Source organism: Antechinus flavipes, chromosome 4 (genome assembly GCF_016432865.1).
Source record: "Antechinus flavipes isolate AdamAnt ecotype Samford, QLD, Australia chromosome 4, AdamAnt_v2, whole genome shotgun sequence".
Classification (NCBI taxonomy): Eukaryota; Metazoa; Chordata; class Mammalia; order Dasyuromorphia; family Dasyuridae; genus Antechinus; species Antechinus flavipes.
Window position 1 is genome coordinate 46,426,228 of NC_067401.1, and position 17,632 is coordinate 46,443,859.

General features: G+C 41.1%; 1 protein-coding gene across 2 annotated transcripts in view; it reads left to right on the plus strand.

Annotated features, from left to right (window-relative positions):
* The first annotated feature begins 1,014 nt into the window (after positions 1-1,014).
* IGSF3 (immunoglobulin superfamily member 3) overlaps positions 1,015-17,632 on the plus strand; it is a 125,571-nt gene continuing 108,953 nt past the window's right edge. The window contains exons 1-2 of one of the 2 annotated variants that reach the window (XM_051992923.1): positions 1,015-1,198; positions 1,985-2,663. In XM_051992923.1, coding sequence (XP_051848883.1) covers positions 2,594-2,663 — 70 coding nt within the window. In that variant the 5' untranslated portion in view covers positions 1,015-1,198; positions 1,985-2,593. The remainder of the gene's footprint in view (positions 1,199-1,984; positions 2,664-17,632) is intronic. The other variant, XM_051992924.1, reaches the window with a different exon arrangement.

Genomic DNA, 17,632 nt, shown 5'->3' on the forward strand with positions numbered 1-17,632 from the left:
ATTGCTGCCTATATTCTTCACCTTGTTGTCCATCCCACACCTCCACAGGTTCAAAAATCGAGTCGTTGAATTTCCCTTAAACCTGATCCTTTTTCAGTGAAAGGCTGTGGATTCAAGACCTTCTTTGGGCATTAAAAAAAAAAAAAATTTTTTTTTGTAAGAGACAGGAACAATTTCCTAGCTCTTCAATCAAAAAGTCCGGGATTTAAAATCCTGATTCTGCTCTATATTACTCATGTGACCTTGGACAGTCACATTTAACCTTGGATCACCTATTTTCTCATCTGAAAAATTGAAGTGGTTGAATTAGAAATTAGATGACTAACTCCTATACATTCTTCTTTTACAATGTGGACTTTTCTCATTACTTATCGCATTTGAATTTACTGTGCTGTTTTAGACTAGCGTTCCCAGGTGGCAAGGACTCCAGCTTTATATACAAGGGCACTAGCTTTACACCCAGCAGATAGTAAATGGCGTTTGCTGATGGAAAGAATCATCAATAAATGGTCAATAGACACTAAGCACCTACTATGTGCCAGGCGCCACGCTAAGCGCTGGGCCACTCTATTATAGGTCAAATTCCCCCTCCGATATAGAAGGATCTAGTGATTTAACAACTTCAAAACGTAATGCAAAGACATTTTTTTTTTTTTAAACAAAAGAGATGTGCCTTAGAGCTTGTGAGGAAATTCGGAGAGCTCAACTAGAGTTAGTTACTAGATAATGGGGCCCACGCCTCCCGGCTTCCAGTTCGGAATTCAAGCAAAAAGCCCCAACAAAACTCTACAAAGCCGGCAGCCTGGCTCCCAGCCGGGGGAAAGGGGTCCGGCCAGCGGTGATGGTGGCCCACACATCTGCCCCGGCTCGGAGAGCCGTACAATGCCTAGAAGGGGCGGGGCCGACGGGGGCGGGGCGGTGAGTACCCGGTGGGGTCCCTCGGTTGTTCTTTCGCTTCCCCGCTCGCTGCCGCCGCGCTGCCGTCTCCTCTCCGTGCCTAGGCTCCCGGGAACCGGCTCCGGCTCGGCTGTGAGCCAGGAGGACGAGGAGGAGGAGGAGGAGGAAGAAGAGGAGGCGGGGACACAGGCGGGGCCGCCGCGGAGCAGCAGTAGCTGCTGGCGAGGTTGCGGGAGGAAGCGGCTGGTCCCTTGAGGCTTACGGAGAAATCACGGCGGAGCGGGCAAGGTCCGGGGACCAGGTCAGTGCGAAGGTGGAGAGCGCGGGACGCGGGGCGCGGGGCGGACGCGGGGCGCCGAGCGGAGGGGCCGCAAGGCGAGAGAGGAAGGACGGGGGTGAGATCCGGGCGAGGCGGGCAGCGGGGGGCGACGGCGGGGCCCAGAGCCAGCTCCGCTCGGGGCTGGGGGCGAGGAGGCAGCTCGTTCCCCGCCCTCCACCTCCCAGTCCCCCGTGCCGGTCCCCGGCTCCTATTCTGGGGGAGTGGTTTCCCATGTTTAGACCTCTCCTCCCCTTGCTCTTTCTTTCTTTCTTTCTTTCTTTCCTTACAATCGGCGGAAAACAAACATCCGAGAAGGTAAAACAATAGCGGGCCACCTGGGACCCGGCAGGCGCCTAAAGCGCCCACGTTCTCGGAGGGGGATCCCTTGGGGCGGGGTCGGGTCTTGGGAGGGGGGAGGAGGAAGCTGAGTAAGTGGGAACAAGGGCACTCCGATGTACCTCGGCACCCCTTTCTAGTCTGCTAGGGCTCAGAGGGTGGGGCCAACTCCAAAGCCTTGGGGACTAGAAAGAAAGCCTAGGGAAATCCCAGAAGCGTAGGCTTCCCAAAAGTACTCTAGGAGCAGCGATCTTCCCGGTATTACTCTGGCCCAGGCAGGGAAACTGAGGCACGGGCCTGTTCAATAACTTGCTGAAGGTCAGCCGGCGCAAAACCAAGGCGTGAGTCTCAGGTATTAGGACGCCTCACTAGCTTGTCTTGTCTAGGTCTTGCTACTGTTACTTTTATCTTTTACAACAATCTTTGTTTCAGAAATCCAGAGTCCTTTTTTTATATGGCAGCTTCGGAATTGCTGACGCTCCAGCTCGCTTTCCCGTTCACCGGACCGGCCTGAAACAGGAGGTGGGGCTGTGACCCTCGAGGCAATGCAAAGAAGTGGACCCGTAGACGGAAAACACCAGATATCTACAACTTCCTGCCGGCCCTTCTGATAGGGGTATCTCAGGTTTTTGATTAAACCAGTTTTTTCCACTGGAGAATCTTGAGACAGAGCGTGTTGCATTGTTGGAGAGGGGAAGGACGTCCCCCTCTAATTCGGCGCCGGTGGATGAAAGGATTTTTGAGAACTCTTCTCCCCGTTTTCCTTGAGGATTAAACCAGAAGGATTCGCTGTGATTGGGAAACAGAGCAAGACATGTAATGTGGCAGAGAAGGGGACCGGCTTCAGGATGAATCTGGACGCTTCACTTAGTATAGGGCAGTGCTATAACTCCCAGATGCCTTACCTAACCCTCTATCCCCCTTCTCCTTAAACTCTTCCTCCTTTTCGCATCAAATTCCACTTCCGAGGAGACCCCTTGGAACTCAGAAGTGGCCAACCCAGGAGTGGAGAACAAATACCTGGAGAAAAGGAAGGGCCACATGTTCTCTGTCTTCCCAGGAGCAGATATGAAGTGCTGTCTCCAAGCTCTGACTTCCCTGGTGTTACTGGGTAAGTGGATGTGCTTTTATCAATTTAATAGACGAGAAAGTTTAACCTCCTCTAACTGAGGGTTGTTGTCCTCCTTCCACACTGAGCTGTGGGTGACCCCAGGAGGCCGTTGGTGTGCATCACAGAATGAAAAGGTCATTGTGTTGGCCATTTCTGAGACAGAAAAATCCGAGAGCGGAGGGTATTCTCCACAAATACCAGTCATTTATCCAAAAGGCAGACACTTAGAGTGATTCTTTTGAAGCACTCTCATTTTTCTTTTCATTGTACCCAGAGTACTAGGGAGAAAAAGGGGGAGAGTATAGCTAATGGTCCTCTGTGAGATGGTCTCTTGTCCTTTTTCCTCAGCACTAATGCTACAATAGCCACTTGTAGTATGAATCCATTTGAAAGCTGAGCTATTTTTCTGTTGATTTTGATGAGTTGGTTTTATCCAGTTTTTGGTTAATTTTTTTTTCTTGGTAGTTAGTGGAAACTGATGGTTGAGGAACCATGTGGTTTTTAGTTTAGCATTCAATGAGCACCTAATGTGTTAATAAATTATGATCAGTAGATCTTGATAGGTCCAGCCTAAGCTGGAAGGATCCATCTTTCTGTGGGGCTATCACAAGAGGTGTCAGATATAGAAACTGCTGTTGACTTAGAAAACCACAAAGTAACATTATCTGTGTTGGATTATATTTTTACTTGTTTTGTTAAATTATCTCCCAATGACATTTTAAATCTGATTTGGGAGTTTGCTTATGGGCTGGGACACCTCCAGACTCCTTTAACAGATGAGATGTGTGTGACTTATCACAAAGTTATGTCCAAAGCCGCATTTGAACCCAGGGAAACAGTATTCCGCTCATATGTGGCAGAGGGAAGCTGCCTCATGGCATGTGCCATTTTATTGAATGGAAAAATTAACCCACAAGCTACCTTAAAACTTACTATGACAGTTTGTTAACAGGCAAAAGAGAGTTATAATACATAGTAATGGTAATATATGGGAAGTGCATCAGGAAGGCATCATAGAACTGTGCCATGTGCGGTCTGGAGGAGTGTCATCATTGAGGGAAAAATCTGGAAAGTTTCTTTTTCTTCCTACTCTTTCTTATTTGTCTCTAGCCCAGAAACTGTTGAGATGCAATAGAAAAGCAAGAGGAAGGCTGGAGGAATAGGGCTGAATTGAAGGGAATGACTGGATCACTCTCCATAACCTATTTGAGAACTCCCAGCCTAGTGTGAGCCCCCACTGCTCATCTGCGAAAACCCTGACCTTTTTCAGAACCCTGAAATCTTGTTCAGTAATGTAAAATGCTTTAGAGATGGTCCATCCTAAAAGTGAGAGGACATTCTCTGACTCTTTTATTTGATATTGTCTGTGCCTGTCTCCCTTCTTTTCCTTTTGCTTCTCCCCTGAAACACATACACACACACACACAATTTCCCAACTCCTCACTTTACAACTTATTTCTCTAAATTTTGAATAAACCACTACCTTTTATACCTTTTATGGTGTTGTTTCCGTGGCAAGATGCCATTGTACTTATCCCTTACCTATTAACTGGTAGTGGAAAAAAAGCTGTGGATTTGAAGGAACTGGGGTTCAGATTTTGGCTTTGCATGTGTTTAGACAGGTCTAGATCTTCCTTGATTCCTTAATCTATAAAATGAAGGGTGTTACACTAAGATCCTTTCCAATTCTGAATTCTAGACTTGAATGCTTCATTCTCTTCCCTATCACCCCTTACCCCAATTAGATTGTACTTGCCTTAAGAATCTTATATTTCTGCACATCTTTTATGTCTCCCACAAGTGCTTTACACTTGAAAAAAGGCAGGATTAAACTGTAACTTTGACCCATTAGTCCTAGTTCCCCTCTCCAGAGCTAAACGAAATAATTTCTCTACCCTGTCCCTCCCATCCCCCCAACATCTCTTTTAAGTATATGAAAGCAGTTAACTTGTCCTAACCCAAATCTTCCCATCTAGCAAGGGAACAGACATCCCTGGAACCTTCAGAGTGCTATTCCTGCTGGGATTTTGAATCCAGTTACCTCTTTGCTGCTCTCTGAAAGAACTTGTCATTTTCAGAATTGAGCAGGAGACTTAATCCAGATCACTTTCTTTCCCTTACAGGAACAAACTCTTGTCTGTCTCAGGACAACTGAAAGCTCAGCCGGATGTCCTTCAGTTCTGGGGTGGATGGGAAAGGCCAAAAAAGACTATTGACTAGGCAGGAGACTATTATCATCATTTACTCAGCCCCAGATACTGTCTTGCTTCGGGAAATGCTTTCTGTTGTTTGTAACTTAGTATTTGAAGGTTGTATTACATTTAGTTTACTTTTTTGGGGGGTGGGGGGTGGGGGGATAGGGTAGTTTTCTTAGGGAAGAAAAGGAAAGGAGGAAAGGGGAAAAAATCTGGAAAGTCTGTAGGGTGTGTAACTGGGCTGAGAAATTAGGATAAAATGAAAGAGGGTGGGGCTGATGGGGAAAAAGAATAAGCAGGGAGAGAAGGTGAAGTTGGCATTTGTGCCTTTTTTCCTTCTGGCTATTTGAATGGAGCTAAGAATGGTGGTTGTGTTTTATGCTTCCCTTCATCCTCCTCCTCCCCCAAATCCTTTCACACACCTGTTTATACAGGTAAAATCAGGTCACTATAAGCTTCAAGGTAGGCTTTGAAGGGATGGATAGTCCCAAATATCATTGTGATATTAGAAAAGGAAACTGGTTCTCTCTAACTTTTTTTTTTTAAATGAAAACCCTATCATAGGATGGCTTAAATAAAATGCTCAAAGGATTGGGTGATGGGCTGTTTAGCAAAGCAGGAGACATGCTAATATAGAAGGGTCCAAAGCATATGGTTCATAGTAGTATTGAGCTAGAAGGGTCTTAGAGATCATCCAAGTCAGCCCTTTCATCTAACTGATAAAGAAACTTGAGGACCTGAGAAAATAAATTACCCATCAGTCCAGAGTAATGTAGAAATAAGAATCTGAGGCAAGATTCAAATGCAGGTTTTCTTGAGTCTGAACACCTAAACTTTGTCCACAATATCCATGTTCTAATAAGACTAATGCTGAGTAGAATGTGAGTCTTCTAGGAAAATGTGAAGGATAAAGCACTTACAGCCAGAGAAATCAGGGAAGACTTCATGGAGGAGATATCATCTAACTTTTGAATCTGTAAACTGAGGGAGATGATTTTAACAGGTTGGGATGAGGAAGCAGCTTCAGATACAGCAGGGGCCTTGTGAATGCACAAAATGGGAAGAGAACTAGGAGCAGTTTAATCATTCTTACAGCTAGTTTAGTGAACCAAGGGCAGCTGTATGAAATAAAGTGGGAAGGGTAGGTGGGAACCAGATTGTGCAGGTCACACTCAAAGGAGTTTGTGTTTATTCTCTGTGTGATAAGATCCTCTATTGTAAGAGTCTGGGACTGTTATCTTTGCTGCTCTAAGACTAGCTGTGTGACCTTGGATAAATAATTTACATAATCTAAGGTCTCCTCCAGCTCTGAATCTGTAGAAATCTGAATGCAGCTCTTGGTGTTTTATGCTGTATTTATATCTCTTCCCCATCATTTCTTCCCTCTCTCCTTCTTTTATCCAAAGATCAGCACTTCTCTGCCTCTTCCTGGCTGGACCCTGAGTGAGCCCCTCCTTCCCAGCCCAGGATTGCTGCTCCTATCTCTTTGCATAGAATTAGTTCCACCCTTTTCTAATTACCCACATGCCTTTGATCCTTCACTCTTAACATGCTTCCTGCTCGGTAAATTGTCCATCAGTAATGACTATGGAGCAGTGAATTTTGCTGAGAATGTTGATGAATACATAGGGAGAGTCCAGAGGACTCTGTGTGTGTGTGTGTGCATGTATGTATGTGTGTGTGTGCATGTGCATATGTGTGTAAGGGTTGGTGGTAGTGAGTGTAATAAGGACATAAAGGGGGTGAGAAACAGAATGCCTTTGACTGAAAGCATACTCAAAAAAGACTGTGAGAATGACAGAAAGGTAGGTGTGTGTGACAATAGATTCATACTTTCTTTCCTGTGAGAGGCAGGAGGGGGAAGGGAACAACCAAGAGAGATGAGTACTGAACTTCAGGTCATAAAGCAAAATTTCATTTTATCTGTGCTATGAAGAAAGAGATAGCTGTTCCACACCAAGGCTGATGCTACAAGCAGGTTGAAATCTCTTTTCAAGATGGAATATTAAAAAATGGAAATGCACTTGCAAATAGAGAGTGAGGAAATAAGTTTGGCCATCCTTGGAGCAAACATTGAACAAATAACACCGATAACAGGGTATTCATTTGCATTATCTACCAGGCCATCTACAAATACAGGATTAAGTGTATTTGTAGAGTTGGTGAAGCTTCTTGTTTGATGCTCTCTCAACAAGTATTATATAAATGCCCATGGTATGACTAAGCTAGGCACTGGAGGGAAAAATAAAATAAAATCAACCCCCAAATTGAAGACCACAAGAGTCACTGAATTAAGAGCTTCTATTCCACTTGAAACTTGTTTGGACAGGGAAGGATTAGGGAGGCTATTGGTTAGGGAAAGATCCGGGAAACTATCACCTATCTTCTAAAAGAGAAGTCAAAAAAAACTTCTACAGGGAGGGTGTTGAAACAGTGGGTGCTTTAGATGTTTATCATATCAGGACACAGGAGCTTTTTCCTGGTGTTTTCCTGTGGTGTGAAGATGATTGTGTTTGGTAAGAATCAACTCCATCAGGTGATTTCCAGTGGGAAACGAGGAATGGTTGAAAGGTTAGGCAGTGGGCAGATTGGTGACAGGCTCATCAGGTGTAGTGGATAGAGATCTGGACATGGCAGCTCTGATCCTGGGCTGATTCAGAATCTTACTTCAGATATTTACTAGCTGTGTGAACCTTGGCAGGTCATTTAAGTTTTGAACCTCAGTTTCTTCATTGGTAAAATGAGGGATTTGGACTAGATGACCTTTATCTCCTTTCCAGTTCTAAATCTATTATCTTGTGATTACTGGACGGGCCACAGTACAATGGCTTTTTGTTTCCAGATAATCTAATAAATTACAGAAGGATTATGATTTGCATCTATAGGGAGTGTGGCCAAACCAATGAAATTGTATATGGAAGGTCTTTCATAGTTGGAGGCTGGTTTTCCTTTCCAGACTCATTATATTTTATTCTCCTTCCTGGGCTGTGGGTCAGCCAAGGTGGATTTGCTGTCCCCCATAGTAGGCAGTGAGGATGTTCAAATTTGGCTCCAGATACTTAGCTGTGGCACTGAGCAAGTCACTTCACCCTATCTGTCTCAGTTTCCTCCTCTGTAAAATGAACTGGAGAAGGAAATGGCAACCGACTCCATTATCTTTGTCAGGAAAACCCCAAACGGGGTCATGAAGAATTGGACATGACTGAAAAAAAACAAACGACTGAATAACATCACAGTGGGAAAAAATACTGGATTTGAAGTGATTGCATCTGGGTTCAAATTTCATCTCTGATGATTAATAACTATAAAGCCATGGGCGAGGAGACTGAACTTCTGTGTGTGGACTTCAGTTTTGAGCCCAACCAGGTTGACCTTTGGGATCCCTTTCAGTTAGTTCCATATATGTGATTCTGTTAGCAAAACTCCATATAGCGAAGAGCATGTTGCTCTGGACAAAACATTTCACGTTTACGTGATCAATTTAAATTTGACCCAGCTTTCTTCACACTCCCTGGAGATATTGGTGCTGCACGTGTGATCGTCCACATTTTTCAGCTAAAGAAATTGAGGTTCAGGAAGGTTGTGACTTGCAGGGGGTCCCACAGCAAGTGAGTATGGGAAATCAAACTCAGCTCTGTTTCTCCACTCCAATTCCACTGCTATTTGCTGCATCCGATTGAACACAGATGCTCTTTGGGAAGGGTTTGCTTTCATGTTAGGAGAATTTCAGACACCTGTGTGTGAATGCCACCTAATTTTCAAAGGGGGAAAAAAGATATGGTTGTGCAAAAATCATGCATAATTTTATGGAAAGTGCTTTGGTGCCAAACACCATCAAGATGTACTTATTAAGCTCTTAATTGTGTGCAAGGAAGGCTCTGCAAGGAAAAAAGGGGAGGAAAACTCCTCACCCGGAGAACTCCCAGTCAAGGGAGCTGTTGATTGTTCCACCCTACTTTCTGAAGAATGATAGGGATTTATTAAAAGCTTCGTCTCAGCTATATCCTGGGGTCAGTACATACTCAGCCCAATCTTTTACATCTTCGTCTAAAATAATTTATGTGCAGAATGACCCCCGCGGCATGGCGGGATCTTGAATCATCAAAGAAAGATGAAATCAGCTAAGCATTTGGAAGGAAATAGACTAATGTTTGGGGGGAAGATTTTCAACAAGGAAAGAGAGTTTTCTGCCCAATCCTCTTTTAAACAGAAAATTTTAGTTCTTTAAAATATTTCATTCCCTGAGGAGCTCACATAAAAATGGAGACTTTTCTGTACATAAACCTAACCTTACCCCCAATAATTTGTCAGTAGAAGAAGAGAAATGTCAGGTAGAAAGTTGGGTGCTGTGTAAAAAGAGGGGTTGATTTGGGGATGGAGGACCTGGATTCAAATCCAGCTCTGCCCCTTATCTCTTTGGCCTTGACCACCCTATTAACCCCATCTGTAAGATATTCTAAAGTGGTAGCCTCTAAAATTTTGTTCTCAAGACCCCTCTCTACTCTTAAAAGTTATTGAAGGCCACCTCCAGGATATATCTATCAATATTTAACCATAATAGAAATTAAAATGTCATAGTATCATTATGAAAATAGTTTTTACATTATAGATTCCCCTAAGAAGAATTTGGCCACTGGACCACTCTTTGAGAAGCTCTATTCCAAGGGATTTGTCTAAATCACCCCCAAGTCTATTCCAGCTCTGTATCAAGTGTTCTTTTGAATCAAAATACACATGGACAGGAAAGTATTTATATTAAATGAAATTAAATCCTTTTGCATTAAAGGAACAATGGAGTTAAATGAAATGGACACTGGCTAGGAGTGAAAGTGTGCCATTTAATAAATAGCTCTTTATCCTAGGGCTGATTATATAACCTTTGTAGCCTCAGTTTCCTCATCTGTTGTCTAATCTTCAGAGGGGAGTTGAGAAGAAAGAACTATTTAAATAAGAGCTGTGGTATATAAGAAATATTTGGCAGAAGGAGGGAGAGAATATGGATCTCAAAATAAAAAGAAATGTTTAATAAATGTTATTTGCATGTAATTGGGGGGGAAAAGTAAATGTTTAAAAAAAAGATGTGGTAGGATTTGTTTTTTTTTTAATTTTTAATAATAGCTTTTCATTCTCAAAATACATGGAAAGATAGTTTTTAAAATTCACCCTTGCAAAATCTTGTGTTCCAAATTTTTCTCTCTCCCTCCCCCCAACCCTCTCTACAAGACAGTTTGTAATCCAACATAGATTACACATGTGCAGTTTTTCTAAACACATTTCCACAATTATCATGCTGTACAAGAAAAAGTATATCCAAAAGGAAAAAAATAAAATTTTTTTAAAAAGCAAGCAAACAACAACAAAAAAGGTGAAAATTCTCTGTTGTGATGATGTGGTAGGATTTGGAAGCTGATTTCCATGGTCAGGAAAAAGGAGAGGAATATTGGGAAGGTAATGAGGGGGTCCTCCATAGTAGAAAAATTGGGCTATTATGGAAGAGCTGAGGCAGGTAGAAAGAGCAATTCCATTCTTAGTATCTTAAAAACACAGCACTGAATGGATTTGGGCTTCCAGATTTGGGTCTTCTAATTACAGTGTGGATGATTGAATCCTTGAGAGGAGATTGATTCCCAGACTGTAGGAGTTAAAGTCAAGGTAGAACCCAAGGGAGGAGAGATGGGGTTGGGGGTGGGCGATAAGGCAGGTTCATTACTGCTGGAGAGACAACAGGGTGAAATAAAGAGTACTGGGCTTGGAGGGGAGTTGGTGGAGATCCTCAGTTTAAATTCCTCCTCTGAACCTTAGTGGACTTTCACAGCCCTGTGTTATATTAATTATAATTAACAGCCTGAGACTGTTTCTTCATCTAGGGATAATAATATCTGTACTACATTGAATGTCATGTTAATTGTAAAGTGTTACCCAAATATCAGCAATCATTATGATTAGAAAGTAAGTTCTTTGAGAACAGAGATTGTTTCATTTTTTCTACTCCTTAGCCCTAAAGCCTTACCTGATGTCTGAATCCTTGGGGCAAAGCTCTGGAGCTGTCAGGGATGTCAGAAGCCATCAAATTCATTCCTCCTTAAATGTTACAGATGAGGAAACTGAGACCATGAGATTAAGTGACTTGTTCAAATTGGAGACAAGCTTTGGACTTAGGACTTGATATACACATATATTTATGTGTACACATAATATATATACACTTAGACACACAATAATAGGTCCCTGCCCAAGCCTCACTTGATCATTGTTTGAGTTTTAAAGGCTTAGAGTGAGCGTAAATAGCAATTGTTTCTGTTTTAGACAGAAACCCTGACCATCTTCCCCTCCCAGATTGTTTTTTTTTTTTGGGGGGGGAGGGGGAAATCTAGGTAAAAGAGTCTGTTCTTTGCTTCATTTCTCACCTAGCTTTGATCACTGAATGGGCCTTGCCTTAGACACCCTGGGATCTGGAAAAGACCTGAGCTTAAAAAGACTGTGGTCTCCCACTGCATCTAGGACCATTTCTAATTGTCCTGATCTCTGTCCGGTCACTGGCTCTGGAGGAGAAAGAGAGACTGATAACTTTGTACAACTCTTCCTCACTTCAATCCAATTAAGTAAAAGTGAAGAAATCACCTTTCTGATATCAGAACAAAGGACAAATACACCACTATATTTTTTATATGTACACATGTATGTTTTGTAAGCATTATATGTTATATAAAATATTTTATATACATATATTATAGCAAATACTTATAATCCTATTCCTAGATATGTGCTATATAGACATTATACACACATGTATGTGTATATTACATACTATAGTATGTGTGTATATATATTCTATATAAGGCCTTTCCCTCCCCTCCCTTCCCTCCAGCTGCAAGAACCTTCCCCCAGATTACCTTCTACCTGCTTTGTTTGTATGTATTTATACATGTGCATTTTTGGTTCCCTTCTTTTTCCCTTGTCCTCCCCTTCCCCATTAGAATATAAATCTCTTGAGCACAGGGATGGTTTCACACCAGCCAAGGGCCCAACACAGAATAAATGATTAATGCTTGGATGCTGATTGAATAGCCTCTTTGCCATTTGGAGAGGGAGCTTCCATTTTGTCTTGGGTGTGTCTGAAAAGAAAAGGCTTTCCTAACTCTTCCCTCACTTTTCTTATCCTGGTACCATGGGAAGAGGAGACTAGATTGGTTTAGCTCTGGTACTCAAAGCGTAGACAAAAGTAACGAGAAAACCCAGTGAAATCCAATTCATGGTTTCCCTGCCTCTCCACAACTAAGTCACTGATGTCTTTGCCTGAAACGTTCTGACCTGCCAGTACTTGGAATTAAAATTTTCCCAGCGCCCTGAAATGATTGGGAGAAGGCAGATCAGATCAAATTTGGCCCAAGCATCTGTTCTGACCTGTAGCATATAGATCTAACTCATTTAATCCGCTGGGAATCAAGCTCTGTCTCAGAAGTCAGGAGTTCTTAAAAAAAAAAATTTTTTTTTTTTTGATTGTAAGAAATGTTGGACTGTCTCAGCAGCAGTGCTTCTGCTAAACTATGGGCCATTTACCAGGGCAAAAACACCTCCATACCTAATTTCTAATTGGCCTGGCCTGAGCAAACCCATGAAACTGACAGTTTTCTCTTCATTGTGAAGAGAATTATCTTTGTACATTGAAATGAGGTTGACTTTATCATATATAAAAGGTTGCTTTGGTGGCGCTGATAATGGAACTTGTTAGGGGAGCCTTGTTCAGGGGGGAAAAAAAAACAAAAAAAGAGACATAAATAATTTTAAGAGTTTAGGCCAACCTTTGCCTTCTGGCAGAAGCAGGCTTAAACAGCCCTAGCCAGATAAGCATCTAATTTTTTTTCCTTAAGGACCTCCAAAGAAGAAAATTTTGCAACCCTTTGCTTGTCGCTTCTCAGTCATAGATCCATTGAATTAAAATTTGGAGGCATCTTTGAAGTCATTCATCTAGCCAGGGTTAGAACAGGGATCTCCTTTATAATGGCCGTGACAAGTAGTCATTAGGCTGCTCTGAAGACTTCAAGAATTTGGAAACCCATTTCTTCTGGAGACTGCCCGTTCTGTTTTTCACAGCTCAGATTGTCAAGTTTCCCCTGATATCTAACCTAAATCTAAACAGAAAATCTGTTTCTATGCACTTTTACCCCTGAGGCCCAGGAAGAAGTCTCTTTTCCATGTGATAGATTTGAATACTAATTATGTTCCCATTTAAGCCTTCCTCTTCTCCAGGTCAATTATACCTGGTTCTTTTTACTAACCCTCACAAGGCATGGTACAAAGTCCTCTTACTGTTTTGGCCATTCCAGCAGTTTGATTCCTTTCTTAAAATGAGGTTTTTAGAATTGAATGAAGCTTCCAGCCGTGGCTGAATTCTGAACCTTGGACAATATGCCTCTCTTAAGATCAACCAAAAATCGCACACTCCTTTGCCCTGTCACATTGATTCATATGATTAATTGAGAGAACCTCATCCCAACTAGATCTTTTTCATATGAAATATGCTATATCCTTGCTGTCTACTAATTCCTATACTTGAGCAGTTATTTATTTTTTTTAACCAAAGTGGAACTTCCACAATCTTACTTGGCTCTATGTCCTGCCTTAAGGACTTTGATCTAAGCTGTCCTTTTGGTATGCATTCCCTCAGAGACTCTACTATCTTGCTTCCTACATCTACTGTTAATCACCTTTTTCCTGAAGCCTTTTTTGACTCTTCTCTACCCCCCCCCCCTTCAATTAATGTAGTTTACTTCACATCTTGTTGTATCCTTCCAGTTAGAAGGTAGGTTTCTTAGGAATCAGACCTATGTGTTTCCTCCCCTTCCAACTTCTCCCCATGTTGTGGAAGTTTAATGTTTGTTGAATTGATAATTAAAATGAAATTAATACAGATTAATCCTTCCATTATTATAGATGATAATTACTTGTGTGATTCTTGTCCATGCCTGTTTACAAACTTTCCATATAAGAATCCAAAGCCTGGAATTATTCAGATTGTATTTTGTTTTTGTTTTTTTAAACAGTTTTTGAGTACCGCCCTAGCACTTAGGTTTTCCATCTGGTGTTTTTGTTTTCACAAAGACTAGGCTACTTTCTTTTCTAGAGATAGGGATATCTTTTAATCTGAATTTGACAGATTTGAATAGACATGGTCATTATTAATGCTACAGCCTCATTTTACCCATTGTATATCTCTTCATTTCCCTTTGAGTTGTCCGCCATTTTGATTTTTGGCAAATGTAAAGTTCTGTGATTGGCAGCCATATGATGTTATCGGGAGAAAAGACAGAGGAACTGGACGCATGCCTTCATGGGAAGATCCTCCACTAATACAGATTAGCATTTTCTCTGCAATTTATAGTCCTATAGTGATGACTAGTGCGGTATAAAATTAAGTGACATCTTAGGGTCACAAAATTATAGAATATTAGTGTTAAAAGATTCTTATTTTGTCAGCAGCAGCTTTGGATCATTGAAAGTACTGTGGAATTTTTGAAACTGAATTCAGCTTGCTGTCCTTCTAAAATTGGATTTGGCTCATTGGAATAATTTAATAAGCTGCTCATCCATGTCATAATCTGGATGATGTGAATTCTTCATCTACTTGTTTTCTGAGGTAGGAATTCTTAGTAGCCATAGATTTCATTAAAGCAATCCTTAGTTTGATGTAGTCATTTGCAAATAGGAATATTTGGAGAATTTCAGTATCTTATTAGGAATCCTTCTTGCCTTTGAACTCTAGTCAGGGCAGTCTTCAAACAGTGACTTCTTTTTTTTTTTTTCTTTTCAGAAGAGTGAGATATTTGGAACTATCATTTCACTAATATATGGAAATTCCCTTTACCAGAGCAGATTGTCTAATCTGCAATGGGCAGAGAAGTTCACAATCTAAAAGAATTTGTCAAGATTTACAGCCAGTAAGTTAGTGGTGGGACTTGACCCCACTACTCTCCCTCCTCTGTATGATTCTATTCCCAACTGAATCATCTCTACATCCACCAGTTAATACCATCTCTCAGCTCTTGAAGAGCCTATCCCTTTATACCATACATCAATGTGATGTTAATAGTTGGAGGATTATTGACATGAGTGGTCAGTGTGATTGCAACTCTGTCATGTTGATAATGATCAGAACTTGTATCTGGAAACTACTGCACATTCTTTAAAGCTTTATTTTGCATATAGTTAAATGTATTTTGTTATTATTGCTCTTAGTAGACTCAGTGTTTACTGTTCTATTCTTTATACTTCTCAGAGATATGAAAGCCATCTTTGAAAGCCTGCCACTTTGTTGCTAGTAGTTTTACCAAGAATAAACCTTCATTCCTGTGTAGATCATTTTCAGAAAGGTTTTATAGAGCTGAGAGAGAAGACACATGAGTTAAGATTTTCTCGTGTTTTCTCTATCACTTTTTTTTATTGATAATTATAGCCATAAATTTTTTGTTCTTTTGGTAGCCTCACCTCTCTGAGATATTTTTGAAACTGATTATCTGATACATATTTCTTCTGTGAGCTTGGTCGACTCCAGCCACTTTATTGACCTGCCTTGAAGGTTGCTTCCTTTTGTACCCATCTGCTATTTAGGAGTTAAGAACTCTAAGTTCAGCCTAAGAAGATTGAATTACTCACTCTGACACTCTACTTGAGGGCTTCTTAGATCCTCTTTTTGTCATATAACTATTCCTTCTTAACTTCATGCCATCTACCATTTCGATAAATGTGCCAATTATATGGATGCCTTCATCCTCATCATTGACTAAAAATGTTAACTTAGGCTCAGGGACAGATCCCCAAGATATGCCCCCAGAAACCTTTCTCCAAATTGACTTTGAGCCATCAATGGCTTCACTTTGGGTCCCATCACTTTTCCATCCTAACTATACTGTTATCTAGCTCTCAGCTCTACATCTATGTTTACAAAGATGGCATGAAAGACTTTGTCGAAGACTTTTTTTTAACATTGTTACATTATGTCAGTGCCCTTCCCCTAGATCTTCCAGTCTAATTGTACTCACAAAAAAGAGAAAAGTGAAACTAAGTTGGCATTCCTTAATTGTCTCTTCCTTTTTTAAGATATTTTCTAACCAGCCCTTTTACACTCTAAAATTTTTCTGAAATTGAAGTGAGGATCACTGACCAATGGGATGTATTCTTTTTCCTCTTTGGGAAATCAAGACAACCTTTCTCTATTTCCTGTTTTATACTTCTTTTCTGGTTCTTCCTGACTTTTCAACAGCTTGTTAATTTTGTACTTTACTTTTCTCTGCACCCTGGAATTATAGTTCTACTGGATTTGATTTATTGACCTCTTAGAGGAAAGTTAGGTATTTTGCTTACAATCTTTTTTTTTTTTTTAATAATCTCATTTATTCAGCTACAACTCCATTTGACCATCTTTATGCTAATTTTCCCAGTTTGGAGTTCATTTTCCTTGATAGAGAAAAAAAGAAGCAAGGTGGGAGTTGAATTGTTCTGCCTTCACTTTGTTATCTTTTGTGATGAATCCAACCCACTCCAAGAATTTTGACCATAAGATCATAGAAATAAATCTAGAAGAAATTTTAGAGAACAAGTCCACCTCTCCCATTTTCCAAATAAGGATACTTAGGTCCAGATCCTGTAGTTTGCCTGAAATCACACAGATAGTTATAAATAGACGCAGAATTGAAACTGAGGGCTTGTCATTTGAAATTCAGCATTCATTTCACTTGACCACATGGCAACATTTTCTCCAATTATGTATTGTTTGGTTTGGTTACCAGATGGAGTACCCATGTTACAGATAAAAATCTTATGTTGGAGGAATTGTTGGTAATAGCGATGCCTTGTTGTAATCTTTCCCCCCCTTTTTGAATTGCCACTGAATTCCGGGAACAAAGTCATCAAAATTATTTGGAAGAAAAGAACTTACTGTAGGTAGGATTGGGAGAATCCCATTGTACGCCTACCATTATTTAACTTGCTGTTGAATCAGCAATAGGAGGCAAATTGTTGTAATCCTATTTCTGCCAGGGTCCTTCCCTCCTCCTTGCTTCCTTCTCACTCCTCCCACTCTCCCCAGGCCAATTCCCTAAGAATCCATTTATCAGTATTTTTCTAATGAGTCATCATTGGCTTTGCCTATAACTGGGTTCCGTCTCCCTTTCCCCTGATTCATCTAGGTACCTTGTCCCTAAGGTGTTTTGTATGGGCTTGCAAAATGTACCATGTAGGAATGGTCATGAACCCAGATGGGGATTGTCTTGATGTTCCCTTGTGATTTTCCAGTAGCATTTGCCCAACCTTCTTCGGTATCTCCTGTAAGGTCTACCTTAACAACGGCAACCTTCTTTTCCTGGTGACCAATTCTGTGCTCAGAGACGGCTGCTGAGGCCCTTGGGAATTTATGTCACAGATGGACAAATTAGCACATTAGAGAGATTATTATTTAGATAGATTCCTTCTGGTATCCTAACATTACCTAAAGGCAAGACAACCCTTCTGACAAGGTTTGAAGACAATTTGTAGAGCGATTTCATAATAAAGCTTCAAAATGTTTCAGTACAAACCACAATTATATTCTGAACACCTCGCCCACAGCAGCCGCCCTCTCTTCTCTCCTACCCCCCCTCGGCCTTTTAGCTTTTTCTTTCTACCTCTTTGATCTGAAAATGGGATGATCTCAAGTTAGATATTCCTATAGCTCTTAAGTGGGGGAAGGAAGGGATTGAATCTCTTCACTTTACACAATCATAATATTCATGCTTTCTA